The 27,910-nt window shown below is 52.0% G+C and overlaps 3 protein-coding genes across 11 annotated transcripts; 1 reads left to right on the top strand and 2 right to left on the bottom strand.

Annotated features, from left to right (window-relative positions):
- Positions 1-433: 433 nt before the first annotated feature.
- Positions 434-21,345, bottom strand: chd3 (chromodomain helicase DNA binding protein 3). Of its 6 annotated transcripts, none has more exons than XM_061290103.1 (41): positions 20,946-21,343; positions 19,483-19,622; positions 19,227-19,397; positions 19,025-19,149; positions 18,728-18,957; positions 18,520-18,647; positions 18,316-18,427; positions 18,085-18,254; positions 17,640-17,891; positions 17,297-17,506; positions 17,009-17,232; positions 16,819-16,950; positions 16,657-16,756; positions 16,365-16,556; positions 16,004-16,210; positions 15,795-15,932; positions 15,279-15,400; positions 15,020-15,193; positions 14,785-14,926; positions 14,558-14,689; positions 14,339-14,456; positions 13,863-13,987; positions 13,550-13,781; positions 12,620-12,804; positions 11,707-11,884; positions 11,560-11,646; positions 10,041-10,126; positions 9,833-9,966; positions 9,524-9,668; positions 8,987-9,146; positions 8,849-8,919; positions 7,990-8,161; positions 7,830-7,910; positions 7,596-7,727; positions 6,495-6,603; positions 6,043-6,175; positions 5,564-5,759; positions 5,329-5,492; positions 4,969-5,080; positions 3,560-3,674; positions 2,359-3,076 (listed from the first exon to the last, which is right to left on the bottom strand). In XM_061290103.1, the coding sequence occupies exons 1-41, from the start codon at positions 21,133-21,135 to the stop codon at positions 2,896-2,898; spliced, it is 6,207 nt and encodes a 2,068-aa protein (XP_061146087.1). In that variant the 5' UTR covers positions 21,136-21,343; the 3' UTR covers positions 2,359-2,895. The 6 variants fall into 6 exon arrangements, 4 of the variants coding, with proteins under 4 accessions (XP_061146104.1, XP_061146087.1, XP_061146079.1 ...); XM_061290095.1 differs by having other exon boundaries at positions 7,978-8,161; positions 20,946-21,342; XM_061290120.1 differs by lacking the exons at positions 2,359-3,076; positions 3,560-3,674 and adding an exon at positions 434-1,163 and having other exon boundaries at positions 7,978-8,161; positions 20,946-21,341.
- naa38 (N-alpha-acetyltransferase 38, NatC auxiliary subunit) lies at positions 20,591-23,697 on the top strand. 2 transcript variants are annotated; one of them, XM_061290218.1, is made up of 3 exons: positions 20,591-20,726; positions 22,853-23,027; positions 23,272-23,697. In XM_061290218.1, the coding sequence occupies exons 2-3, from the start codon at positions 22,865-22,867 to the stop codon at positions 23,394-23,396; spliced, it is 288 nt and encodes a 95-aa protein (XP_061146202.1). In that variant the 5' UTR covers positions 20,591-20,726; positions 22,853-22,864; the 3' UTR covers positions 23,397-23,697. The 2 variants fall into 2 exon arrangements, with proteins under 2 accessions (XP_061146202.1, XP_061146194.1); XM_061290210.1 differs by lacking the exon at positions 20,591-20,726 and adding an exon at positions 22,165-22,517.
- On the bottom strand, positions 23,589-27,910 carry dnajc3b (DnaJ (Hsp40) homolog, subfamily C, member 3b). Of its 3 annotated transcripts, XM_061290132.1 has the most exons (12): positions 27,502-27,910; positions 27,315-27,425; positions 27,034-27,158; positions 26,868-26,942; positions 26,644-26,787; positions 26,407-26,588; positions 26,200-26,319; positions 26,002-26,107; positions 25,329-25,449; positions 25,113-25,245; positions 24,823-24,971; positions 23,589-24,244 (listed from the first exon to the last, which is right to left on the bottom strand). In XM_061290132.1, the coding sequence occupies exons 1-12, from the start codon at positions 27,584-27,586 to the stop codon at positions 24,087-24,089; spliced, it is 1,509 nt and encodes a 502-aa protein (XP_061146116.1). In that variant the 5' UTR covers positions 27,587-27,910; the 3' UTR covers positions 23,589-24,086. The 3 variants fall into 3 exon arrangements, with proteins under 3 accessions (XP_061146116.1, XP_061146125.1, XP_061146134.1); XM_061290141.1 differs by lacking the exon at positions 27,502-27,910 and having other exon boundaries at positions 27,311-27,425; XM_061290150.1 differs by lacking the exon at positions 27,502-27,910 and having other exon boundaries at positions 27,034-27,211.

The following is a 27,910-nucleotide window of genomic DNA, read 5'->3' as shown; positions in this document are numbered from 1 at the left end:
GTGGATATAAAAAGTCTACACACCCCTGTTTCAATGGCAGGTTTTGTGATATAAAAAAGTCCGTTTAAGAGAAAAACAAAACATTGTTTTGCCAGGGGGACTCAAAGGAAATGTGTTCACCAATCACATTCCATCTCACAGCTCACACCTGCCTGCTGCCGTTTCAACACCAAATCAACTTCAGATGTTTTAGTAGCTTTAAAGTCATCCGCAAATCTAAAATGGAAGCATGAAAAATGAAATTTTACTACGATCTTCACGATGGAAGAAAAAGACGTGTGCGTACGAGTGTGTGTGTGTGTGTGTGGGGCATCGGCTGGAGAACTCCAAGTGTGTGTGAGTGTATGTATGTATATAAATTATATGTATGTGTGTGTGTTAAGGCCAGACTAAAAAGAAGTAAATAGTATACAAGAATCAAGTCGTGCCATCATCAGTCTTTCTTTCTTTCTTTCTTTCTTCTTTTATTCAATTGAAATACTGAGAATATAATGTGTTTTGCAGAATGTCTAACAAGAATAATGTCTTGTGAGAATGAAGAAAGTATTTGGGAGGGACAAAATCGGATTCTTTTGGGGGAAAAAAGTTGGGATCAAACTGAAGACAAAAGAGCTTTTGGAGAAAACAATCGATCTAACGAGAATCAAGTTGTGTTCATTTCATGAGAATAAAGTTGGGTTTCCTGAAAATGTCATTTGAAGAGAATAAAGTCGGATTTTTTGCGAAACATTAAGAAAAGAGGAATATTCATTTGCTCAAGCATCCAACTCATAATCTTGCCAACATTTTTGGAACGAGAACATGAAACTTTGCTCAATCAACTATGTTTGGGGATAAGTTATGCTTTACTTTGGAAAAAGTCAAAACTGGTCATTCTCATGTTGCATTTATAAAAAAATAAAAATAAAAAAAAGAATTGTCTGCTCGACCAGAGTCAGTCAAACAATGACTTCATTCTCAATAAAATATTGGTACTTTTCAGTGTAGCTTGAATACGTTGCGTGTGAGCGTGCGTGCGTGCGTGCGTGCGTGCGTGCGTGTCAACCCAGTCTAGTCGTCAATGCAGATGATCTCACCACCGCGTTGCTCCCGTCGCAGGTCTCCTTCCCGTTCCTTCTTGACAGGCAAGGACAAAGACAAGGACAAGGGGGGTCCGTTGAGCACTGCAAGGCGGACAGAAAAAAAAAAAAAAAAAGACAAGCCATGGAGTGCTCAGCAGTGAAACAGATGCACCACATTCAACAGTGCCCTAGCATAGAGCCTTGTGGCACTCCAAAAGGAAGGCTCATTTGACACAAACGTGCTCAGCCGGCCGGGGGCCAGTTTAAGAGCCCCTTTTCCAAACAAAAGCCAGGAATAGACGACGGCCGCTCAAATGTCATAACAGCACTTCCAGATCAGCCCTGCGATAAAGCGGGGGGGCTAACTCCGTTTGCTGCCAGCGCGGGGCCAGCGCAGGGTTAGGAAAAAGAGAAGGGAGAGTATCACATGAGAAGCAAAACAAACGGAGGCCAGGAGAATCGCACAGCACGCAACGCTCAGCCACCAGAGGGCGTGTGCGAAAATCTCCAGCCCCCAAAACGGCCACCTTTAGGCCTAAAACAGCTTGGACGGAGGCTCGTGAGGACAAACCCGACGTAGAGGATCAGACGGGTGGATAGCCCAAGCAAAAGTCACCAGAGCCAAAGGGGGTTCGGGGGGGGGGGGGGCGGTTCTTGTTTTGAAATAATACAGACCCGTTGAGCTCGGTCAGGATTGTTCTGCAGCGACTCGGCACCGCAGCGGATGAAGCCAGACGGCTCGAACAGATCATATTGAACACCGTCTGCTATTCGAGACGCTGCCATCTTGGCAGCCGCCGCGCCAAAGCCTTCTATTCTGGACCAGGCGTGCGGGCCTGCGTGCCTGCGTGCAACAGCAGAGGCGCTCAGGCCGGCCTTTCAGAAATTCTCCATCCAGATCCGAGCTTGGAAATGATTTGCGCAGGCGTCTGAGCGCCACTTTGACACACATCCATGACACGGCAACAGCAACAGCAACAGCCCAATTCTTTGGGCCTTTGCTCGCCACCAATCCCACATGAGGAAATGTGCTTCTTTAGAGGCTAAAAAAAGGGAGAAGAAAAAAAAGAAGCCAGACGCTAAATGTTGCTGCTGCTGCTGCTGGGAATGCAGCACGGACTGCGCTCCAAATAGAATCCACAAAGCGGCCATCCAAAATGGACGTGGATATTGGCACGTGGCGATTTGCCGACTGGCTGGCTCCTTTGTCCTTGCACTATGGAAAGGCATGCCAGCAAAATGGAAAGGTGTTGGATGGCCAATGCTATGCAACACGGAGAAAAGAAGAGGCGGGAGAGGACGCACAGCTTCCTTTTAATGAAGCAAAAGCATCCGCGGCACCTTTTGTCGCCCAAAAGAGAATGGAGTGTGGTGTTCACGGGGCTCCCCTAACCCTTCCCGGATCACCGTCGCAGATACGGCGAGGTCTCTGCCAGAATCTGTGCGGGCTCCAGACAGAACTCCAGCGAGCGTGTCCAGATGGAAGACTGCGCAGGAATGAGGGAGGATGGGGTCAAAGCGAGGAGAAAGGCTCTTTGAGTCTGCCGGCGGATGAAGAATTGATCCTCGGGGAACTCTTTTTTTTTTCCAAAAGTGTGTTTGTCTTTAAAAACCTGAGGAAATCAGGGATTTATATGCAGCTCTGAATTCCTGACAACCTGCCACTGGATTAACCTTCAGTCTTCTCAGAGTAGTTTCCCCCCTCCCCCCCATGCAAGTCGTCTCTCTCTGCTTGGGTATTCCACAAGGCACGGTCCCGGCCGGCGCCTGGCACAGTCCTGGCTTCGCTCAGGGTTTTTTGGGGCGACCGTTGCGCGGCAGGTTCTCCACCGTGTTACTGAGGCGATACTTGACGATGATGCTGTGCACCGTGGACTTGGGCATGCGCAGCTCCAGGCCGATGGCCCCCTCCGACTTGCCGTCCTTCCACAGGTCCACCACCCGCTGGCGCTGCACCACATCGTGCTCCTTGGTCTTCTGGCACGCGCCGGTGCCGGCCGGCCCCCAAGCAGCTTCTGTGGGGGCAGACAAGGGGCAGACTGTAGCCGAGGCTTGCGGAGGGAGGGAGGGAGGGAGGGAGGGAGGAAGGGAGGAAGGGAGGAAGGAAGGGAGGGAGGAAGGGAGGGAGGGAGGGAGGGAGGGAGGAAGGGAGGGAGGGAGGGAGGGAGGAAGGGAGGAAGGAAGGAAGGAAGGAAGGAAGGAAGGAAGGAAGGAAGGAAGGAAGGAAGGAAGGAAGGAAGGAAGGAAGGAAGGAAGGAAGGAAGGAAGGAAGGAAGGAAGGAAGGAAGGAAGGAAGGAAGGAAGGAAGGAAGGAAGGAAGGAAGGAAGGAAGGAAGGAAGGAAGGAAGGAAGGAAGGAAATAAGGAAGGAAATAAGGAAGGAAGAAAGGAAGGAAGAAAGGAAGGAAGGGAGCACCGCGACGGGACACTCGAGTGGTCCCCGCGAGGAGGATTTAATCGGTCGGCTACTGGGGTGGGGCAAAGGTCTGGTGAACCCACATGCTCTCTCCCAGGTGAGGAAGGCCTGACAGGTTTGGGGAGCCTGACGAGATGCGGGACGGCTGGCGAGCACCATGGGAGCCTCGGCATCTGCGTTTCGTGCACATAGGAATGTCTGGGAGGAGGACAGGCAGTGCTATTCCAGGGTGGCCAACTCTTTGGATTTGTTGTTTTTAACTCTTGTCCAGCAGCCAGCTGCTTTGCTTTTGGTTGCTTTGCTTTTCTCCCTCGCCTCGCCTCGCCACGCCACGCCAATCAGGGCGAGGGCGGCGACCCGGCCTGGTACGGGCTCGGAGGGGCAACTGGCAGCTATTTGCGTGGTCACGCATTTACGCCAGCCGAGCGAGCGAGCGCATCTGCGCTGCGGTCGGCGTCCCTCTCAAAATACCTCCTGCGTGTTTTCTTGGCGCAGCGCCCGGGGGATAATGACATTTTCGCCCATGCGTCGTGCAATGCCTTTGACAGATGTTTCGCTCTCTCGCTCTCGCTCTCTCTCTCTCTCTCTCCAATTACACCCAGTCGACTTGAGCCGTTGTGGCAAGAGCATCTTTTTGCACTTTTCTCTGCCGCATCTGGGCAGCACGTTGGCCGGCCGGCCGGGCAGCCGGCCAGCCAGCCAGCCAGCCACAGAGCGCGTCTGGCTAGCACATGACACGCTCAACGGCAATTGACAAGCAGCGGCGGCGGCGGCGGCGGCGGCGGCGGCGGCGGCGGGAGGGACGTCGCGGCCAGAACGCAACGTGCACATTCCTGAGTGGCAAAATGAGTCGTCATTTGATTCAAAGAGCCTGGACATCCACGCTCAAGTCCAGATTGGGTGGCCATGTGATATAAGGATGGAATTCCTCCGATGAAGTCTTGAAATAGAAGCAATAGAAGCGGCTTTTTGCCCGCATCACCAGGACAAGGCCGCCGACGGACGGTGGAGTCGCTAATGGAGTCCAGAACAGCGTGCTCATATGGTGATGGTGGTGTTTTTGGTTGGGCTCTTTTCAATTCACGTAACTTTTTCCAAGCGTTTGTTCGTTTCCATAAAAATGGCTGAAATGGAGTCATTGGTAAAGTTCTGCTCAACGGCCGTACAGTCTAAGGAATAGCTCGTTTACGGAACAAAACTGAAGGACATTTTTACTGCCTTTTTTTGGACTGTGCTGTTTGTTGTCCATTGCGATCCGACACAAGCTATTGGGTTGGGTCAGATGCGGCAGAAAACCATCAAGGGGTGCCCGCGGACATCCGGATGGGGACCCTCGCCAAAAGTGACAAATGAATCGTGTTTGAAAAAAGAAATGGCTCCCAAATGCAGCATGGAAATATGCTGACAAAGATTCATCTGGACTTTCCAGCGAATAACAAGTTTGGCAACCTTCATTGATTGCCTTCTTCTTCTTTCAAAGAGACTCACTGACCTGATATGAAGGACCCGGGCGGCATCTGACTGTAGTTGGCCCCGCCCATTGGCCCCGGAGCATAGGGGGCGCCGTAGTGCTGAGGGGTGGCGTAGGGTCCGGGAGGGACAGGCTGGAGCCAGGGAAAGAAAAGGGACGGGTTCAGGCAAGACGGCATCGACCGAGACGGGAGGATGGGGGCGGCGAGAAGAACATTGTCAAGTGCTTCAAGAGGGCGAGGGAGGAGAACGTGCTGACGAAACACTCGTGGCGCGAAAGAGCGAGCGAGCGAGCGAGCGAGCGCGGGTTGCCGGGCTGTGTGTTCTGACTGGCCAAGCGCGGCGCCGTCATTCTTCATGTTTGCGCGGCGAACGGGCTGACCGGGGGCGCCTGCGTCTCCGTGCCCTTGCTGGCCAGCCGGCTGAGGATGCTCCTCTCCGACATTTGCAGGCGCGCGGCGACGGGCGCCACTCGGGACAGCGCGGCCGGCAGCCGGGTCACGTCGGCCTTCATGTCGCTCAGCAGCTCCTCCAGCTGGTTGAGCACTGGCAGCACGACAACAGACTTTGGCGTGCCTTTTCCTAACGTTCCCGACGACAGATGTCACGCCACGGACCTTTGTGCAGGACGGCGTTGGCCGGCTTGCTGCCCGCCAGCGACTCCTCGCTGAGGTGCTGGTGCGCCTCGGCCAGGCACTCCACCTCGGCGAAGCGGGCGTTGAGCGCCATGGCCGGGTGGCTGGGCTCCTGCGTCATGTTCAGGTAGGCCGCCCGCCGCAGCTGCTCCTCGATGACCAGCGCCTGCTCCAGCAGCTGAAGGAGGGAGGGAGGGAGGGAGGGAGGGAGCGGGAATGAATGGCAGCGTTGATGCTAACTGCCAAGGTTGCAGAATCATCAAGAACGCTGCCGTTTCTTGCCTCGACACCGTTTTGTTTGGAGCGCGGAGCAAGTGATGCAAGAGATTGCGTAAATGAGGATGTGGGCCCACGCGCCAGGCCGCAAGCAAACAGGATGAGGAACGCTGCGGTCAGCACCGGTGTGTCAGCTGACAAAGAGAGCTTATTTCCAACCGTGTTCTGGACACAATTAGCTTTACCTTGAAGCGGCGAGCCAGGAACTTGTTCTTCATTTCCAGGAAGTTGCCTTTGTTGGCCTGCGACTTAAAGGGCTCGTTGACGACGGCGAACGGCGGGTCGTTTTGGATGTCCTGCCACCGAGCGTAGCCGTGGCTGGAGCCCCGCCGGGTCAAGGACAGAACTGTCCAAAAATGGACATTTCGGAAACCTCGCCTCTCCACCTCACCGTCATAGTGATAAGCCTCAGCAGCCAACACGCAGTCAAAGGGAAAGGTAGAAGCTGTGCTAGCACAATTGGATTTTTGAAGAAGTCAGCATGGCGGGCGTCATCAAACTAGATTTATGCCGTCGATACGCAGAGCCGACTCGCTAAACACTGAGGACGACGTGTTCTTAATGTTTTGGTTTGCTGTCAAAAACGGGGGGGGGGGTCTTCAGAGGGCTGGCCGCTTTCCTGCGTCGCCAAGGATACACGCCGATTCCTGCCAGGAGCCAGAAATCGTGGCGGCGGTGCCAGATATCGCTCATCTTTCCCGAGGAGATAGCGGCCCGCTCTTCGTTCTGCCAAAGAGTGTGCAACTCTGTGGGGGACACACACACACACACACACAAAGTTCCAAGTTTCCAAGTTCATATACAGTTATTTATCCAAGTCCAACCATGGACCGCGTCCTACCTCCCTTTCTACTGATCTTTCCTTCCTTAATAATCAGAACAACCTGAGAGGTGGAAGTGGGCGTGTCGCATTGGACAGCTGTAACTGAGCATTTCTGGAAGTAGGGTCAATTTGGAGCCCCATTTGATTTTCCGTTTCTATAAATAATCCAGGCAGGGAGAGATTCATTTCTATCCAGTACACACCTCAGAAAGAGATACCATATTTTCCGGACGACGCGTGGCAGTTTATTTTCATAGTTTGGGCGAGGGGGGGGGGGGGGGGGGTGCGACTTATACTCAGGAGCGACTTATTTGTGAAATGATTAACATCTATCTTTTCATATGTTATTCTCACACTGAACCGAAAGAGGGCGCTCTAGGCTTGTGGAATAATTGCAACTGTCAATGAGTCTGAATCCATTCACCGACTTCCGGCGTTGTTTAGAAGTGACAGCGAAGACGAAGATTTCATTGTTGAATGATTTGGAGTGACACAGATGGGTTGATAAACTTATTCATGCTATAGTTATTTGAATAAAATCGGACACATTCTTAGTTCCTTGGTTATGTGTTTATGTAATGCTAGCAATGCTAACGTAATGGTAACTCAGTATATCAACGCGTTCAGCCTATTCTATTTTCATTTGAAAGTGCCACTGGTGCAATGTGGTTTTCTCCTTCATTACGCATTTTATGGCTGGTGCGACTTCTACTCTGGAGTGACTTGTCGTCCGGAAATGACGGTACATGGGAAACCAATCAAGTATGAAATGAGAATAGCGACGGAGAAAAAAGTCATTTCGAAATCCTTCACCCCGACTACCTACTGTACCTTCTTCACTCAGTTCAGATAATATACTCCGTTCCGTAGCTACGTAGCTTATTTGGAAGGAGAGTTGCATCATAGCGTACTGACCGGTAAAGCCGCCGTCAGCAATGTTAAACATGAAGCGAGGTCGCTCCACAGGCAGCTTAGCCAGCTCCGCCTTCACCTCTCGCACTTCTTTGCCAGCGGCGGTGGCGGCATCCTTTTCGATTTGCATCTCCTCTGTTGACAACAAGAAAGGCAGAGGACGGAAAAAGACGGCTCAGCTGAGCCGAGGCTGAGCCCCGGGCTGAGCCCCGAGCCAAGCCGAGCCGAGCGCTGCACCTTTCTTGGTTTGGGCGGGCTCCTGGGCCGCTTCCGGCTTGGCCGCGTCTTTTTGCCGCTCCTCATCCACCTTTTGGCCATCTAAGAACCAAAGTTCGACATGTGACTAGCTCCATCAAATACAAGGAGGTGAATTATGATTGGTTACCCGCTCTGCCACCTTGCGCCTTCCCGTCACGCTGGGTTGTTGGAACGCTCTTGTCTGGCCAATTGCTCTCCTGCGGCCAGGCGCTGCTCGCTTGCTCGTTCTCCTCCTCTTCTTTCTCCTCCGTACATGAAGGGTTGTCCTCTGTTTTGGGACTGGCGGGACCCACGCTTTGCACTGCGCAAAGCTGAAACCACAAAGGAGCACATTTCATTTGAACAACTAAGCTCAAGTTTTGGAAAAAGGAGAAAACGTTGAGACTGACAAGAAATGAAAAAAATGTTTTGTTTTGATTTAAAAATAAAAGAAACCATATCAAAATAAGTATTTTTACAACTAAGCTCAGGTTTTGGAAAACAAATTCAAGAAAAATAAATAAATAATAAAAATAAATAAAACAAAATAAAAATAGCGTGCTAAATTGTATATTGTAAGTATTTTTACAACTCCGCTCAAGTTTTGGAAAAAAAAAATAAAAAATACATAAATAAATGAAGCATACTAAATTGTATAAAAAGAAGTGTTTGAAGTATTTTTACAACTAAGCTCAAGTTTTGGAAAAAAATGTCAAGACTGACGAAAAAAATCATATAAATAGATAAGTAGATAAATACATAAATAAATGAACCTGATTGAAATAAGTATTTTATCAAGGTCGTTAAAAAATGTCAAGTACTTCAATGTGAAATCAAACGAAAGCATTTTCTTTTGAGAAGTACCGAGATTCAATGGCTTCATTCAAATATGCCTGAAAAAAGGGCAACAGCATCGGAACAAATAGCAGATGTCCATTGGGCCGCCGGCCGGCACTTCCAACGCAAACCTCGCATTACCAGCAAAGTGCGATGGAGAGGACATTTCTTGGGCTTCCCACCTCTTCCCCGTCATCCTGGTCCTTCTCGCCGCCGCCGCCGCCGTCGTCCTTGTCTGTCGGCACGGGCGTCGCTGTTGACGACAAAAGGTCACGGGTTGGCCACTGGCTCGCACAACTTTGCCATTTTTCCCCACCGACCTGGCTTGGAGGCGCACGGCGTGTTGCCGTAGCTGGCGTCGGGGCTGGCCGTTTCGGCGCCGCCGGGGGACGACGCCCTGGAGGGGGGTCTGTCCGGTCTGACGTCGGGCTTGAGCTCCGGAAGACTCCAGCGCCCGTTGATGTGCTCGAATTCCTGAATCTGGGCCCAAAGGTCAAGCGGCTACTTGGCGGCTTCATTGGAAGAGCTGCTGCTAAATGCCATTAGCAGCAAAACAAAATAGATATACCGTATTTTCCGGACTATAGGTGGCAGTTTTGTTTTTGCCATCCTTAGTTTTCAGGATTAGCGGAGCCACAGAGAATGAAGATTTCATCGGATTTGTTGTTGCCGATTGTATTTTTAATTGAAATTGCCTGTCAAGAGGACATGTCTGTTCTCGTCCAATAGATTTCCCCCCAAAGTGCGACTCATGTAGGTTGTTCTTCCTCCTCCTTGTGCATTTTACGGCTGTACTCCGGAGCGCTAGTCTTATAGTCTGGAAAATACGATACTCGCAGAAGAGAAAAGAGCGCCACCTTCTTCTTGACGAGCGACATGACGCCGATGCGCGTGAGGACCGGCTGCCGACACAGGCCTTCCCTGGGGACGCCGTCGGCGAACGTCTCGGCCCCGTCGGCCACCGGCTCGCACAAATGACGCATGAAGAGCGACACGTACGCCCTGGCCGTTCGCCCGCCCGGACGGACAGACAGACAGACAGACAGACAGACAGACAGACAGACAGACAGACAGACAGACAGACAGACAGACAGACAGACAGATGGACGGACAGTGCGTGGTTCAATCACTCGAAGGCCTCTTTGGCTTTTGTTCACGATGCTTACTTGAATTCCTTCTCGCTCTTGCCTCGGAGGTCCCTGACCAGCCACTGAGAGGAGAAGGCGTCCTGAGACGGCATCCCCCAGCGCATCACGGCGTTGACAAAAGCCTTCCGCTGGCGTGTGTTGAAGCCCAGAACCTGGCAAACAAAAAATAAAACGCTCGCTGCCATCTTTGGACATTTGCAAGAAAGCGGGCTTCGGACGAACGGACCTCCAAGTTGCCGCCCACTCTGGCCAGAAGAGGAGGGAGCGGTTTGTCCTTCTCGTTCCTCAACTGGCGGCGGGATTGTCTCCGGCCTGCAGGGAAGCAACGGGTTAAAGAACAAGAAAAAAAAAAAAAAGAGGCACGCTTTCAATCTCGTATCGCATGCTCGCCTTTCGCGAAAACATTGAGCTTCTTGGCGCGGTAAGGAAAGGAGAGCGAGCGAGCGAGTGAGCGAGCGAGTTTTTCTCCCCCTTCCTTGCACTCAGAGATGGCCGTCTGGATTTGTGTGTTTTGGCAAAGGGCTTTGCGTGAGCGTGCCAGGCAACTGGATCCGCTAAATCAAAATTTGCTTTTTTATTTGCGGGGGGCGGGGGGGCTGGGTCTGCTGCAAATCATTTACAGCCCAATTCAATACGCTGATTGAATGAAATCAGATGATATTCAAACTGTGTGTTTCCTAACGACAATGTAAAAACCCGTTAAAACCAAATGACCCCCTCAACACACACACACACACACGCGCACGCAAAATAGGAGCAATTTCCACAGCAGACAGATACTTTCTATCACTGCTAGCGCTTTCGAGGCTTTGACGCCATCTTGTGAAATCTTTGAGAATTATACATACACATTTTTTACAAAATACAACAAATGCAAATAGTTTGGAGTGAATGACATGTTTAACAAATAGCTAGCGATAGTACGCACAGGGGAAAGAAGTATCTGAGCTAGCTTACACGGTTTTCACGGTACGTAGCTTGCAGCGTAGCTTGCAGCGTAGCTTGCAGCGTAGCTTGCAACTTTTGACAAGACATGGTTTGGTGGGATTTCCAGATTTAATTCTCTTTTGTTGTTTTCTTTACGGTGCTTGGAGTGTGAAAGCCACACATCTAGTTTCCAGCGGCCTGTCTATGATAGCTTTGTTAGCATGAAGCTAGCACACCTGAGTTGTATGGGTTGGATGGATGGAAGGATGGATGGAAGGAAGGAAGGAAGGAAGGAAGGAAGGAAGGAAGGAAGGAAGGAAGGAAGGAAGGAAGGAAGGAAGGAAGGAAGGAAGGAAGGAAGGAAGGAAGGAAGGAAGGAAGGAAGGAAGGAAGGAAGGAAGGAAGGAAGGAAGGAAGGAAGGAAGGAAGGAAGGAAGGAAGGAAGGAAGGAAGGAAGGAAGGAAGGAAGGAAGGAAGGAAGGAAGGAAGGAAGGAAGGAAGGAAGGAAGGAAGGAAGGAAGGAAGGAAGGAAGGATGGATGGATGGATGGATGGATGGATGGATGGATGGATGGATGGATGGATGGATGGATGGATGGATGGATGGATGGATGGATGGATGGATGGATGGATGGATGGATGGATGGATGGATGGATGGATGGATGGATGGATGGATGGATGGATGGATGGATGGATGGATGGATGGATGGATGCATGGATGCATGGATGGATGCATGGATGCATGGATGCATGGATGGATAGATGGATGGATGGATGGATGGATGGATGTTTTTGAAGCTCAAACGTTTGGAACCGACCTTCGGGACGCTCGTCAAAGTCCTCGTCCTCCTCCTCGGAGCCCACGGAATACTCGGACTGGTTGTCGGAAATGTCAGCGTGCCACTCTGGAAGGACCAATGTGTTTGGCCGCGGACAACTCCTTGTTTTGCTCTTCCTTATCTTACCCTGATCTTCCTGCGCGGCGTCGTTGTAGTTGACGGGCTTGCGGTTGCGCTTGCCTTTGCCCAGTTTGCTGGCCAGGTCCTCCTGCTGCTGCTCGTAGTGGTGGCGCAACAGCTTCTCCCAGTAGTCCGGATCTACGTTCTCCTCCTGCTTGATGATCTCTCGCTCCATCTCGTCCATCTGGAGTAGCAAACGTCGGTGAGGAAAAGAAGAAAAACAAAACAAAACGCAGCACGTCGGGTCGCTTTGATTTTGGATTTTGTTTTCATCGCTTGTCCTGAAAATCCTTTGTTTACTTTTTACACGTTTCACAGTTAGCCGATTTCCGATTTTTCTTTCAAACGAGGAATCGGTCAGGATCAACAAAGGCAACGGAAGACGCCCTTTAGACATACCAACAAGAAATACGGAAACCAACTAGAAACGTTTTTTTATTTCCACTTCATTTTGCGGCCGTACCAAAACGAGGAGATGATGGCAACTCCTCAAGTCATTTTAGTTGTTCTTTGCGGATGATCAAGAAGGTGCCAACAAAGTATCGGTGCCATCGACGTGTGTACGCTGGTTTGTGCTCAGATATTTGGTGCTAGAAGCTAGCTAGCTTGCAGATGTTTCTTCTCGGATTAAAGCGGCGCCCGTCAATATATTTATTCAGCTCCCGTGAGAAATGCGAGCGAGCGGGAGTTATCGCCCCAGTTATCAGCGGCGGCGGCACTGTTTCGCTTCTCTCGGCTCATTATTTCACCGCTTTTTTGGCGAGATGAATGTAGCAGAGCTGCCAATTCCCCCCCCCACCGACCCCCCTTTCCCAGCAAGTGTCCAAAAAAGGTAACGCTGGAAGTGAAATCCAGGCAAGAAAAAAAAAAAAAAAGCAAGCCCATGTTGCTCAACGTTCTCAGCCCGCCGGCCTCTTACCTTGTCCTCCTCTCGGACCATGTAGCGGGCCACTTTGAAGGAGCTCAGGTACTCGTTCATGTTGTGGACGTCCGAGTCGTCGGTGGCGTCCTGGCTTCGGTCCAGCAGCCTCTCGATGGCAACGCTGTCGTAGTGGATCACGTTGCCCTCGTCTTCAACTTTATCCCCCGACGAGCTCTTCATACCTGTCGGGGACCGGAGAAACAGAAGCACCCATTTCACTCTTGTAATATTTCCCCCCCCAAAAACTATTTTTTGCAGTCATGCAACTGTTTCTGTAAATAAAATGTCATTTATGTCATATTGTTTTATTACCACCCCCGAAAAACGTAATTTATGTCATATTGTTTTATTGCTCCCCAAAAAAAAACTAAATTATGTCATGCTGTTTTATTGCTCCCCAAAAAATCGGATTGACTTCAAGTAGTACTGTGACTTTTTTTTTTATGCCCAAAAACTTCTTCTAAACTTGCAACTTGATTTTCTAGATAAGAAGAGTACAACTTCTTGGTCTTAAAATGGTGACTTTTCCGTGACAAAAACAAGACTTCATTCTACAACAGTGATTTTTAAAATACAACTGAGTAAGTCAGTCATATGGTGACTGCTTTTTCTCTCTCCAATAATAATAATAATAATAATAATAATAATAATAATAATAATAATAATAATAATAATAATAATAATAATAATAATAATAATAATAATAATAATAATAATAATAATAATAATAATAATAATGATAATGATAATAATAATAATAATAATAATAACAATAACAATATCAAAGAATCAATAGCATGGGAACGTTTTTTTTAGAAACAATAAAAAAAAAGACCATTTTCAGAATCATTTCCTTTTACCTAGAAAGCCGTAAAATTCTCTTAAACATTGTAACGATTTCTGGCAATCGCTCCCTCCCTCGCTCACCTTCTCCCTTGTCTTTGAAGAGCTCCTCGGTTCCAAACTTGAGGATGTCGTCCAGTTCCTGCTTGGTCATGGAGCCGGCTTTGGAGCCCAGGCCGGGCCGGACCACCAGATGGGTCAGCATCATCTTCCTCTTGGCCACCTGTGTGATGCGCTCCTCCACGCTGCCTCGCGTCACAAAGCGGTAGATCATCACCTTGTTGGCCTGCCCGATGCGGTGAGCCCGACTGAAGGCCTGACGGGCAAAAATGACAAAGACAACAATGCTTTGGGCCGGCACGTCCCCCCCTCCCCCCTAACCATACCCCCCTGCAACCTGAATGTCATTGTGGGGGTTCCAGTCCGAGTCAAAGATGACGACGGTGTCGGCCGTGGCCAAGTTGATGCCCAGGCCTCCGGCTCGGGTGGACAGCAGGAAGCAAAACTGACAAGCGCCGGGAGCTGCACAGTACCATGAAGGAAAAGGACATTTGGAGCAGAAAAAGGAGAGTGCATTTTGGGAATGGAAAAGGGGACTTTTGTTTTTCCCTTCCATATTCTGCAGACGCAATATTAGAAAAAAATAGCTGAAATAAAATCCAAAATAAAAATAGACCAAATGAAATCAATCAATCAAAATAATGATCAAGATCAAGATGAATAAATATTCCCAAAATAAAATCCAAAAGACTTGATGCTTATTATATGCTGAACTTGACAAAATGGAGATATTTTGGAACGTCATTTACCTTTGTCCAGCAAAATCCAATCCAACCTGGCCAAAAAGTTCTTCACTCCTCCTTTTGGACTCACCATTGAAGCGGTCAATGGCTTCCTGCCTGAGCGCCCCGGTGATGCCGCCGTCGATCCTCTCGTACTTGTAGCCTTCGTAATCCAGGAAGTCCTCCAGCAAGTCCAGCATTTTGGTCATCTGCAAAGAGCAGAGTCAGCAAACAGGCCCAAAGGACCGAGGCCCAACGGACCGAGGCCCAACGGACCGAGGCCCAACGGACCGAGGCCCAACGGGCCCACCTGCGAGAAGACCAGCACTCGGTGTCCCTGCTCCTTCAGCTTGCGCAGCATCTTCTGCAACAGCGTGAGTTTCCCGGAAGCCTTGGTGAGCGCCGAGCCCTCGTAAGCGCCGCTGGCCGTTTTCTGGGCCTCCTGCAACCAAAGGAACGAGCGAGCGAGCGAGCGACACTGTAGCACGTTGCCAGAGGTGCGGCGGCCGCTCGACGGAAGCTGAGGACTTTGCCCACCATGGAGGCCACGGGGAAGAGGTAGGGATGGTTGCAGCACTTCTTCAGGTCCATCATGATGTTGAGCAGGGAGACCTGGTTCCCTCCGCCTTTTGAGTTCAGAGCCTCAAAGTTCTTGGTTAGAATCAGCTTGTAGTACTTTCTGGGTTTGAAGACAACGAGAAGGCCCGGCCGGGATTGGCTTTTCTTATTTGTCAAGAGAAACAAGCAATGGACGAGAGCGGGACTTTGCTACTTCTGCATGGGGCTGAGCTCCACTCGCACAATCAGCTCGGTCTTGGCGGGCATGTTCTTGAAGACGTCGGCCTTGAGCCGCCGCAGCATGTGAGGGCCCAGCAGGTCGTGCAGTTTCTTGATCTGGTCCTCCTTGGAGATGTCGGCAAACTCCTCCAGGAAGCCTTCCAGGTTGCTGCGCGGCGGCGGCGGCGGCGGCGGGGACGCACGCGCCCAATGACGTGGTGAGCAAATTTCGATTCGGAGAAAATGCAACCTACTTGAAGCGGTTGGGTGTGAGGAAATTGAGCAGGTGGAAAAGCTCCTCCAGGTTGTTCTGGAGCGGCGTTCCCGTCAGCAGCAGCTTGTGGTCAATCTTGTAGTCGTTCAGGCGCCGGAAAAACTGCCGCAATATCAAGTTGGACTTTCACAATTTTCACACTGGACTTTGCTAATCACATTGATTTCACAAACATATGGCTTTGTACTTGCTTGGGGGGTTTTGGACTTGGCTGTGCTTGTCCGCAGGCCAAAACAATCAAAGAATGACAACCAGGAAGGTGTCACCCAAAAAGAAATGGTTTTTTTTTTTCTTGGAATGGAGCTTTGGCAAAGAAGGCGCAACCAATTCCAACGCTTTCGTTTGTTTTCGTTCATTTGTTTTCATTAGGAGCAAAGTAGCGCTCTGCCGCCACCTTGTGGCCTACACTGGCAATTATTTGGCCTTTTGGCCCAGCATCTCTTTGCTTTCGTTTGGTTTTCTCTCTCAAAAGAATGCAGCTTTTTCAATGAATCACCTTGGACTGATTATTTTTCAGACGGTGAGCCTCGTCCACCACCAGGCAGGCCCAGTCGATGGACTTGAGCGCCGTCTGGTCGATGGTCACAAGCTCGTAGGAGGTCAGCAGCACGTGGAACTTGATCGGCGTCTCTCTCTGGAGCAAAAAAATAAATCATGGTCATCATCCCGTCCGGGGCACGGGCGGGCGGCGTCGCTTCTCCTTGCCTTCATCTTGAAGGCCTTCTTGCCGCCGCCTTTCATCATCAGCGAGTCGTCAAAGGAGAACTCGTTTTCCCGGATGATGGCTCGGCTGTCCTTGTCGCCCGTGTAGGTGACCACGTAGAAGTCGGGCGCCCACATCTCAAACTCGCGCTCCCAATTGATGATGGTGGAGAGCGGGGCGCTGACCAGGAACGGACCCTTGGTGTGACCCTGCAAATAGAAATGGGCAACCACCATTTTTTGTAAAACGTGTCCATTTCTTTTAAGATTGAGGTTTTTTTTTTTTTCCTGGCCTTGATACAAAACACAGAGGCTGCTAGAAAAGACAACAAAAAAAAAGGCATTAGCGGCCAGCGGCGGCTACCTCTTTGAAGAGCGAATAGAGGAAGACGATGGTCTGGATGGTCTTGCCCAGACCCATCTCGTCGGCCAGGATGGTATCGGTGCCCTGAGCCCAGGAAAAGCGAAGCCAGTTCAGACCCTCCATCTGGTAGAGATGCAGCGTGCCGCCCATCGACGTCACAAAGTCGGGCTGCTCCTCGTATTTGATCGTCGGCTGCGGGAAGATTGTTTTTCTTTCTTTTCTGTCTTCTTTTTTTAAAAACAGAAAGGAGACATGCCACGCCACGCCACGCCACGCGAGCGAGCGAGCTCACGTCGGTGACGGGCCAAGCGGGCGAAGGCGGGTCCGGGCCCTCTTGACTCTTGCTCCTCATCCTGCGAGGTCGCTGGGGGTCTCGCTCGGTGACGGCGTCCCTGCGTCAAGGTGGGGTGAGCCGGGCGGCGCACCAGGCCCAAAGCGCTCTCCGGGGTGGTACCTGTGTCTCCAGTAGTTGGCTTTGTAGACGGCAAAGTCGGGGATGTCGGTGGCGTCTTGCTCCCAGGTGCACTGGTCGTAGGTCAGGTCTCTCCACTTGACCAGGTAGTGGTACGCGCCCTTTTTGTCCAGACTGCCACGCATTTGAAAATGTTAGCCAATGCGCCAATGTTGCATTCCTCGCTGCTTACCTGTGGTTGATGATGCGATGGATCAGCAGCCACTCGGGCTTGATGCCGTATTTGTAGAACTTGTCTTCCATGACGGCGTACCCGGGGTCCTCGGAGCGCCGCTTGTCGCCGTTGGCCGCCCCGCTCTCGTCCTCGCCGCCGGAGCCGTAGTCCAAAGCGGGCGGCTCGTCCATGTCCGTCTTCCTCTGGTAGTTTCGGTACATCACCGAGTGGAAGATCTCCAACTGGAGGGGTCGGGCGGGTCAGAGCGTATTATGCCTTCCAAAGAGCCGAACTTTTGGTCTCCACCTGCAGCTCAGTGATCCAGGCGCAGTGCCAGTAGGACCGTCCGACCAGCTTGACCAAGAACTCCCGCTCGGCTCGCCCCTTTGCCAGTAGCGGCTGGTCGTGCGCTGCGTCCGGCGCCGCGGGGACCGCAGGCGCCGCGGGGACCGCAGGCGGGGGCTCCCCCCACCGCCAGTGGAGGATCTTTTGCACGCGTCCTTTGACGGGTGGGCACTAAAGGCGGGACGAAGGAAAGGTGGCCATGCAGACCAGAACACACAGTAGGCTGGGCCGTCCCTCCGTTCACGTCCACCGTCCCTCCCTCCCTCCCAGACAGACAGACAGAGCAAGAAAGGAAGCGACTGACCGTGCATCGCGGACACAACCACTGTCCGTTGGGGATGTCGGGCAGCGGCGGGTTCAGGCAGCGGACGTGGTAGGAGGAGGTGCAGGTGTCGCAGCACAGCAGCTTGCCTCCGTCTTTACACACCCGGCAGAACTCCATGTGCTCGTTGTGGTGGTGGTGGTGGTGGTCCTCCGCCCCCGCCCCCGACATGCTCTTCTCTGCCGCGTCCTCAAAGTCTTCGTATTTGGCCTCCCACTGGATGCCTTCTTTTTCCTGGAAAGAGACGCAAGCAGACAAGCATTGGCAGCAAAGCCTCGCCATCGTATCGGGCCCCGGGCGCGGCCCGCGTTCCTGTGGGGTATGTTCTCGGCCGTGCCTTGGCCGGATACCACGAGAAGACGGCGCTTTGTTATTTTTCCCCCCAACGGGCCCGGTCGGAAGACAGGGCGGCGGTGGCGGCACTCACGCAGTGAGGGCAGCTCCACCTGCCCTCGGGAGCCTTCTCCAGCTCGGGCTCTAGGCACACCAGGTGGTAGGCTCGCGGGCAGGTGTCGCACAGGATGATCTCGCCGCCTTGCTGGCACACCTCGCAGTAGTCCTGGTGGTCCGTCTCGTAACCGTCGGCGTCTTCCTCACCTGAGAGCGCGAGGCGAGCTGTGAACGGGGGCGCGCCCGAGTCGGACTGGGCGCCGCTTACTTTTCTTCTCCTTCTTGGCCGGCCGCCCGCGCTTGCTCTTTTTCAGCCGTCCGGAGCCGTCCGAGCCGTGGACGTCTTGGCGCTCCGACTCTTCTTCGTCCGGTTCGTCGCTCTGACGGAGACGGAAGGACGGGCGAGGTGAGGGCAGCGGCGAGCGTCGCCGGCCACCCGGGATGGTGGTGCCCCCCCCGCGCGCTTACTCACCGAGCAGCTCCTCTTCCTCTTGGCACACGCCGGCGAAGGTTTGAGCCCAACGGGCGCCATCTTTTTGGCCTTTGTTTTTTTCCTGTCGGGGACTCGAGGACTTTTGCTGCGCTTCTTGTAGCCCGGCCCTGCGCCAGCAAAACTCAAAGTAGGTCACATTTCAGCCAGATCGACAACGAGAAGGGAGAAGAGGTCTACCCAGACTGACCTTTGCCTTCTTTGGTCTTAGCCTTGCGGACAGGCGGCGGCACTGGCGCCGAGACGGCGGCGGCACTGGCGGCGGAGACCTGCTCGGCGGCGGCTGCTGCGGCGGCCACGGCGGCCACGGCGGCGTCGCCTTTGAAGGGGTTGTTGAAACTGAACTCCCGCCATTTGGCCCCCAGGACAGTCATCATTTTGGACATGGGAATCTTGGGGTTCTTCTTGGCGATCATGGGCCTGGCAGGAGGGGAAGAATGTGCGCAAAGGAAGAAGACATCGGGCCGGGCCAGGCCGGCGTTTTTACCTCATAAACTGACTGAAGGCCTTGTAGTTGGTGAGCTGCCTGTAGTCCTCCTCGCTGAAGGTGTGATCCACGTCCTCCAGGCCCCACTCCTCGGCCAGCCGGGCGGAGGTCTTGTGCTCGGCGGGCTGCCGGGGAGCATCCGGCCGGCGCTCAGATGAGAGACGGGAAGCGACGACAACGTGCACGGATGATTGGACTTTACCCGGGCGGTCTCCTCTTGAGCTCTGCCTCGGTCCTCGTCATTGCTTTTCTTCCTCTTGCTTTTCTTCTCCTTCTTTTCTTGGTGCTTCTTCCTCCTCCTCCTTTTCTCGCCGCAGTCCGAGCGGTCGCCCGAGTCCTGGTCCGCCGGCGAGTCCGGGTCTACATCGCTGTCCTGAGCAGACGCGATAGAAGGGTGAGGAGCGAGCGGCCCAGCTGACCAGATTGAGGACGGTGGAGCGAGAGGCGCTGCCACCTACGAGCTCCTTGGCGCCGTCGCCCTCTTTTTCCGGCCTGGCGCCGTCGCCCTCTTTCCCCTTCTTCTTGCCATCCTTCTTTTTCTTTGGACGTCCTTTCTTTCGACACGGGACCTCCCGGTCAGACGTGTCCGCTTCTTCCTCTAGAGAAGAAGAGGATGGTTAAAGGGGATGCAGAATCTTGGCTCTGCTTCAAGCACAGCACAGCAGCAAACATCTTCAACAGGCACTGAGGGGTGGAAGGAGAGACAGACGGACGGACGGATGGACGGGCAGGCAGACGGACAACCAGAGAATGTATTGATGGATGGACTGAGGGGTGGAAGGAGAGACAGACGGACAGATGGATGCTAGACCTGTGCTCAGAACAACTGGGTGCCAGATGAGGCTTTTCAAGGGTACCTTCCAAACCTTCTCCCAAACCTTCTCTACATCTTCCCGTGCACAGGTAGCAGAACAGGCATGATGTTTTTGCTTTGGAGCACCAGAAGAAAAGTCACATCAGCACGGTGAGAACACACGAGGTCCACTCAAGAAGTTTGGAGCCGATATTTAAACGCTGGAGCGCAAGCGGCCCGACAGTTGCAGTGGGTAAAAGTGGGACTCGGTACTCTGGTCGGCTGACACCCGGACAGAAACGCGAGATACGAAAATGAATGGGATCAGCCTAGATTGAGTGTACGTTCACTCCTTCCAACTCCCCGGCGAGCCGTGTGGGAACGCCGCCAACGGCGCGCAGAAAGCCGGCCGCCGGGCGACTCGAACTCCGGGACTCGTAGGCCCCGCCGGTGGAGCGGCGGGACGGATCGGGGGCGGGGGGGCTTCAACTCCGGCAGCCGTGGAGGTCGCGGGACGGTTAAGGACCGCGCTGCTGCGGGAGCTCATTTTATTTATCAGTCTGGCGCGGAGGCGGAGCCCCCCCCCAGTCGGCCGAATGAATCTTAGTTGTTGAACCTTACAAAGGCGCCACATGTTTTGCTTCCACCCTCAGAAACTTCCTCAGAGTGAAATAAACATACTTGGAAGTCACCCGACATTCGTGCGCGGATTTAACCCGACCGACTGCGTTTGAACGCATCGCGAGAAATGTCCCGGAACGCTGTCATTCCTGTGACACGCGTGTCACGGAGTGGGCTGCCTGGCTGCCTGCCTGCCTGGCTGCCTGCCTGCCTGCCTGCGCGGCTGCCTGCCTGCCTGCGCGACTGCGTGGCTGACTGCCTGCGCGTCTGCCTGCCTGGTTGGTTGGGGTGAGCAAGATGACACTTTGACCGTGGACACAAAGTTGCCGAGCAGACCGAGCGTGTTTCGTGCGCATCCCAGTGCTTGAAATCGTCCTTCCTTCCTTGGTTCCTTGGTTCCTTGCTTCCTCCCTCCCTCTCTCCCTCCCCGAGCTGGAGACGTGCATGATTTTTCAACGCAGCCGTGGCGTGTCGTGCAAAACGTCCCTTTCGGGAGCCCTGACGTACCTGGGCTGGCTGCAGTTTGCCGAAGCGCCGCCGGCGAGTTGATGTCGCTTCTCGCGTCTAATAAGTCTCCGCTGCCGTCGCCGCCGTTGCCGTCGCCGCCGCCGTCTCCTGCTTCGTCAAAATCTCCTCCCTCGGAATGAAGCGCCGTGCTCTCGTCTTCCTCAAAGGCCCGCCGCGGTGGATAGGACATGATAGTCCTCTCATCGGGATCCCGTCCTTGTGCGCAAAACAACAACAACAACAAAAAAAGACCAACTAAAAAAAACCAAAAATGTATCGTGCTGTTTATTTAATATTCAAATCGAGGGGGGGGGGGATTTTACACTAGGCAGAAAGCAACAAAGATGGCCGCCCTCTTATATTTATTTTTTAACAACCCCCCTACACACACACCCCCAATAAGAAAAAAAAATCCCCTTACATAAAAATGGCTGACATTATTTTTTCAGCCCCCCCCCTCCCCTTCACCCCGTGCGCCCCCCCCCCGTCTTAAAAAGCTCCACATTGTAACAGGAAAGAAGGGGAGGGAGGGGGGGGGCGCATGCGATTTACATTGTTATTACTTGTTTGTGTGTGCCCCCCCCCTCCCGTATTGAGAATGTGTGCCCCCCCCCCTTATGCCCAGACTTGTGGTGTCACTTTCTGCATTGCAGAGCAAATCTCTCAAGCATGGCCCATACCAATGGATAAAAAAAAAGAAAATGTGTGTGTTGGGAAGGGAATGAGAGGGAGGAAAACTGCGCGCGTGTACGTGTGTGTGTGTGGGTGTGTGTGTGTGGGGGGGGGGGGGGGGGGGGGGGGGGTTCTGCCGCAGCCATGCCCAGAATGACATCAGATTGTATTGCTTAAAAATTAAATGCTTGTGGTGAGGGTGGAAATCAGTGAGTGAAGATGAGACAGTTGCTTGGGAACAGAAAATGAAGATAGTGTCAATTAAAAAAAGGGGCGAGAGCCATTTTATTCTTTTACATCTTGCAATATATTCACGAGCTTTAATTCTAATGAGGTGATGAAATGCTAACATGCGGCATGCTAACCAAAGTAAAACATTTTTAAAGCAAATTATGTGAGCAAAGAAGGAAGGGAGGCAATATGGACGAGTAAATTGTGGGATGGTTTGAAGAAAACAAAACAGAAAAGACGTGAAGGCAGAAGGACAGAAGGAAGCAATGTGTAAGAAATGGAGGAATCAAAGGAAGGTGCAAGAAAAGAGTGGGTGGAAGGAAGGAAGGAAAGAAGGAAAGAAGGGATGAAGGTGAGACTAACTGGAGGGTGAAAGAAATGTGGGTAGCTTGACGGAGGGATGAAATGTAAGGATGCATGGAAGAACGGTAGGAAGGAGGGCGCAAGAATGAGGGAAGGAAGTGAGCAATGATAGGAGCAATAAAAGAAGGGGAGGAAAGAAAAGAAATGGGAAAGAAGGAAACTTGGTTATGAGTGTTATGACTACTAGTGGCCACTGGGGGTCGCTGTTGCTCGTGTAACATGCGACAAGTACGTCCGGCAGCAAACTACAGAAGAAGAACGAGCGCTCGGATGGCAACAATCGAAGAAAACGGACCGTCTTGTCGTGTATGTTCTTATTTTGCTTATTTTTGCCATTATTTTCCTGCTCCTAGTTTGCCCTTTGAATTCGGTCGCTCACAAATTAGCCGTGAAGTGATTCAATGAAGACCTCCATTTAAAAAGAGATTGTCAACATGACGTGTATTCAGGTTTCTATTTATTCCATGCACTGATCGGTTGGCACTTTTGAAATTTTGTTGTACATGTGTGACAATAAAGATCTATTCTATTCTCCTCAAGTCTCCACGTACAACCACAGTGACTTTGTACCAATTCAAGTAGAAACGGATTGAACATCAAATCGAAATAGAAGTCAACTGTCATTAAATGTATGCACTCAGGAAGCACGTGACATGTCCTCGGCATCCCAGGCGAGGCAGAAACTCCAGGGCCTTTTGAACAAGAACATGAGGATCCGCATGACCGACGGCCGGACCTTGGTTGGCCTTTTCCTTTGCACAGACCGGGACTGTAACATAATCCTCGGCTCGGCCCAGGAGTTCCTCAAATCCAAAGGTGAGCGTGACGTCAATTCCTCGCTCTTATTTCTTCATTGTTTGTGCCTTCTTGGCTTGTTTACTCGTATGCATATTGCGTACGATGGCTTGTCACCGTGGGATAGTGGCAAACGTCATTTCGATCTTTTTGTGCGTCTTGACATGAGAAGAAATTGACAATCAAGCAGACTTGGACTTTTGGAGTTTCAAGTAAGGCTGCCGGGCGTTGGATTGATTTTTTTTTTCTTTGCTCTTCTTTTAAGATACTTTTTCCCGGGGGGAACCCCGAGTTCTTGGCCTGGCCATGATACCCGGTCACCATGTGGTGTCCATCGAGGCCGAAGCGGACATTCTGGACGACACGCAAGGCTTCGGAGTGAACCACTAGGGAATGGACTATGAAGAATGGACTTTTGTTTTGAAATGAAATGATTCGCATTCTACAAGACTCGGAGGAAGAATTGTCAGGCAGTACATCTTTTACTGCAATTGGGTGGCAACCAGTCCAGGGTGTCCCCCACCACCATCACCAAGCCATCTGGGATTGGCTTCAACTCGCTCTTTATATACGACACATCAGTAAACCATTTTTTTTCTTTTAATGTTGTTGAGCTCTGCATCAGATTGACAATGCAAGGACACAAACAAAACAAAACAAACTCAATAAATAATAAGCTCTCTTCCTTAAATGACTTTTTTTGTTTTCCGATCAAAGTACAGCACTACCGTCAACTTTGAGGTTTTTCCCGTATTTCCGCCGCGCAGCAACCCGCCCACGTTTGGCTGTACTTTGAAGCGTCAGTCGTATTCCTAACTGTAGTTGAGAATATAGTGCTTTCGTTTTGGAAATAAAAGTGCAGATTCGGAAACAATAAAAAAGAAACACTCTTTTCAGCAGTCAGTTGGCCATTTTGGACAATTGATGACATGAGTCTTTGAGCAAATTGGTTTCAAAACGAAAAAAGCATTCGTGGTAAGAATGGCACATAAACAACAAAAAACGTGCTGTTTTGAAGGCAGTCGGACATTTTGTTGAGAAAGGAAAAGTCCTCACCGTGACGCGCCACAGACTTGTCCCCTACTGGAACTTGAAGTGGAAGCTGCCTCCTGACTCAAAAGGGTTGAAGGGGAAAGGCCAGGCGTGGCCATTGTGTCCTCCGCCGCCGCCGCCATGCTGCTGCTGCTGATTCTCCGGATCCAATGGATCCTCGCCGCTGTCAAATTTCTGCCTCATTTCTGAAAACATGGATCATCTTTTTAATTGCTTTGGAACAACAGTAATGCATCCCCTCTTCCAAGAGCACCCGATAGGTGGCGATAGGTGAAAATCCTCTCCTTTTGAACATTTTACGTGTATCAATAAGTGCATATCCTTTTATTCGAACATTATAGAATAGTTTCAAGCATGTCAATCAAATATTAACTGTATAAATAACGTACAGAGAATAATGAATACATTTGATACGCGCGTGGGTGCTTGTAGATGTAAGTAAAATGTACATACTGTAAATATGTTTTTTTTCTTCAAATGTGCGATTGTGTGGCCACTCCCTGCCTGCCTGCCTGCCTGCTTTCTGCTGGTGTGCGGACAATTTCCGTGCCATAATTCCTCAATTTTGAATTTGTTGGCTGCAATTGTGTGGGCGCTATTTGCCATAATTCCTTTTTTTTTTTTCTTAGAAAAATCCACGATGTACTGAGGCAGTGAGGAATAGCGGCCACGTAGGTGGATGCGGAAAAAAAAAAGACCGCTGCCCTCGGTCACGCTGCCAAAGCGAGTTTACGGGAGAATTATTCAAAGGGCTTTCCCCGACCTGGGTCGGTGAGGACTTCCTTGGCCGACGCAATGTCGATGAACTTCCTTTCGGCCTCCTTCTTCTCGGCCTCCGACTGGAAGTTGTCGGGGTGCCACTGCTGCGCCAGCTTCCTGTAGGCCTTGATGATCTCCTGCTTGTTGGCCGCCCTGAGAAGAGCGCTCGAAAAGTCATCGAGCACCGCGTCGCTCTCCTCTGCAATCAACTTTCATGTAGGGCTTTTTTTTCCGCTATAAATCTGCCGTTTATTTAAAAGCAATGCAATGGCACGTTGAAAAATAAATCAATACCGTCCGACTCCGAGAATCTTGTAGTAGTCTCTCTTGCGGGAGATCTTGAGCAGCTTCCGGGCTCGCTCCAGCCCTTCTCGGATGTCGTCGCTGTCGCCGTCAAACTCCTGCGCCTCTTGGTAGTCCTCCACGGCTAGGGCAGATGTTGCGAGTGAATGACAGCGCCACCGTGCGGGCGGACGGGGTAGGTCGCAGGCACGGCGGGCCGCGGCCTACCTTTCTCGTAGTCCTGGTTGAGGATGAAGGCCTCGGCGCGGTGGCGGAGGACTTTGGCGTCGCGAGGGTCCCTCCGGTGCGCCTCGGAGCACGCGTCGATGGCCTCCGTGGCCGACTTGGCCTGTAAAAGAGCACGCGGCTAAAACGGTGACGCTAATTTCGGACAAACGCCGAGCAATTGCCGGCGAAATGTCGACGCGCGTTGCGCCTATTGTCCACTTGGACCCGTCCAAATCATTTCAAAGCAAGCAGATTATGATTTTGTGGGGTCCACACCCCCACCGTTGACTTGCCAGTACTTGTGACCCAAAGGTGGTCATATTTGATATTTCCACTCACGGCAATGGCGTTTGGGCACATATTCAAATATTCATATTCTTTTTTGCCCCTGGCCTGAAATGACACCACATTGTTTTCAAACTCTAAAAGGGGTCCATTCCACTCAACTCGATTCAATTGAATCGGGCTCAGAGATACATACCAAAGCCATGGTATCCCAATTTGCCGCAATTCAACTTTGATTGATTTCATTTCGCTCTGATCCGCCTCACCTTAAACCCATTTAACGCAACGTTGTTGTTTTTTTACCTGATCCATTCGTTAAAGGAAGGAGATGAAAAAAATAACAAAAAACCAAACAATGGAGGGTCCCGTCGGCAAGACGGTGTCCGACCTTGACGAGGCAGAAGCAGATCCTCTCCTTGGCCAGGTTGGAGTATTGCGGCACGTGTGGCTCTGCCTTCATCACGCCCTCGTACTTGTCAATCGCCTCGCGGTACCTAGAGGCCAGCCAGCCAGCGGCGGGTCAGAATAAAGCGGGGCCTCGGGCGCTGACCCGACAGCGGCAGGAGCCCCTCTCACGGTACCCCACCTTTCCGCCTGGACGAGCTCCTCGGCCGAGTCCAGTTGCTTGCTGAGCTTCTTGGCTTGCTTGTAGTGGGCCAGGCAATTCTTGTCGTCCTGGTCCAGCTTCAGACACTCTCGGACTTGGCTGCGGCGTGGGCAAGACAAGCGTGAGCAGGGCGGCGGAGGAATCCTTCCCTCCCAGACTCCCTCCCTCCTTCGCTCGCTCACTCACTTAAGAGACTCGTGGTGCTCCCCCAGGCTGTAATGCAGCAGGCTGAGCTTGAGGAAAGCGGCGCGGTTGTCGCTCCGCAGCCTGGTGGCCGGCGCCAGGTCCTGGACGGCCTTGCGCGGCTCCCCGGTGCGGAGGTAGCAGTCGGCGCGCAGCTCTCGCATCTCGGGATCCCAGGGCGAGATCTAGCCAGGAGGCGGGCCATCATTCCAACAAATCGGCACCCGGATTTGGGCTTACCTCGATGATTCGCTCCAGCACCGAGACGGCGGCGCCGTAGTTGCCCCGGTGGTGCGCCGCCCGGGCGTCCTCCTGCAGCTCCTCCAGCTCTCGGGCTCTCGCCACCTGCTCCCGCGCGTCGGCGTGCTCCGGAGTTGGCCGGAGCTCCCCGGCGGAAAAAAAAAAAGATCTCTGCAACAGTCGCGTGGATTTGAGCCCGAGCAAAAGCCCGCCTCTGCGCTCACCACCGCTTCGAAATCTCGGCGGGCCTCCTGCGCGTTGCCTTGTTTCAGAAGGATGTTGCCCCTCTGCAGCCGGGCCTGGGGAAAGCGTAGAAGGCCGGCAAACAAAATGGAAGTCGTGTGAGACAACGCATGCGTGACATTTGTTGATTTCGATTCTTTTTCTTACAGCGAGGAAGTCAGGCTTGAGCTGGATGGCCCTGGTCAGGTCGGGGAGGGCCGATCGGGACTTGCCCATGGCCAGGAACACGGCGCCGCGTTTGTAGTATGTCAAGTAGTTTTTCGAATCCACTTCTAGACACAGCGGGATATGCCGTCTTTGAATCGCAGCGTTTCACGTCGGCTGGCTTCGTGGACAAGCCATAAATTCAACATGGCTCAAAACATTTGCACATTCTTGAAGACATTGTTGGTTGGCCTTGAATGAGTGATAAGGGCGAGCTTACCTACCTACAGCAGAGTGGTAATGGGACAAGGCTTCGGCCAGCTGACCAGCTGCCAGAAGTTTGCGACCCATCTCCAGGTGATGCTCAATCTCGCCGCGAGTTGCCCCCAAGACGCCTGGAAGACAAAGTCGTCGTCGTCTTTGGAGACAGAAAACAAAAGGGTGGGACACACACAATCCGACGAGACTTACCGTCCAGCTGTAAGTCCAAAATGACACAGAGCAGGGACAAGGAGCGCACGACTCCACCGAGTCCAATCAAACGTCCCCAGTCCATACCCGGCAGTGGTTTAATGACAAACGAAGAAGCACCTCAACGTCGAAGTCATTGAAAGGCCATTGTGCAGCTGAAGCCTTCTTTTAGCGAGACGAGCCCGGTGTATTTACGCTTCGGACCGGGCCGGGCCGTGCCGTCGGTGTTGAAGTTCCGTGTAGAAAACATCGCTCGTGGATGAAAAGGTCCCCTCGGAAAACTTGGCGCTTTGAACGCAATTTTCCGCACGTAGCACCAAAAAAAAATAGTTGAAAAAGAAAAAAAAAGACTCATTTGTGGTGCTTTTCAACTGAAGCGAGGACAGAATTAGCTCACACACGCAAGAAA

This window comes from Syngnathus typhle, linkage group LG1 (genome assembly GCF_033458585.1).
Source record: "Syngnathus typhle isolate RoL2023-S1 ecotype Sweden linkage group LG1, RoL_Styp_1.0, whole genome shotgun sequence".
Lineage (NCBI taxonomy): Eukaryota > Metazoa > Chordata > Actinopteri > Syngnathiformes > Syngnathidae > Syngnathus > Syngnathus typhle.
Note: the sequence above shows the minus strand (reverse complement) of the source record. Positions and strands in the feature narration are given on the sequence as shown.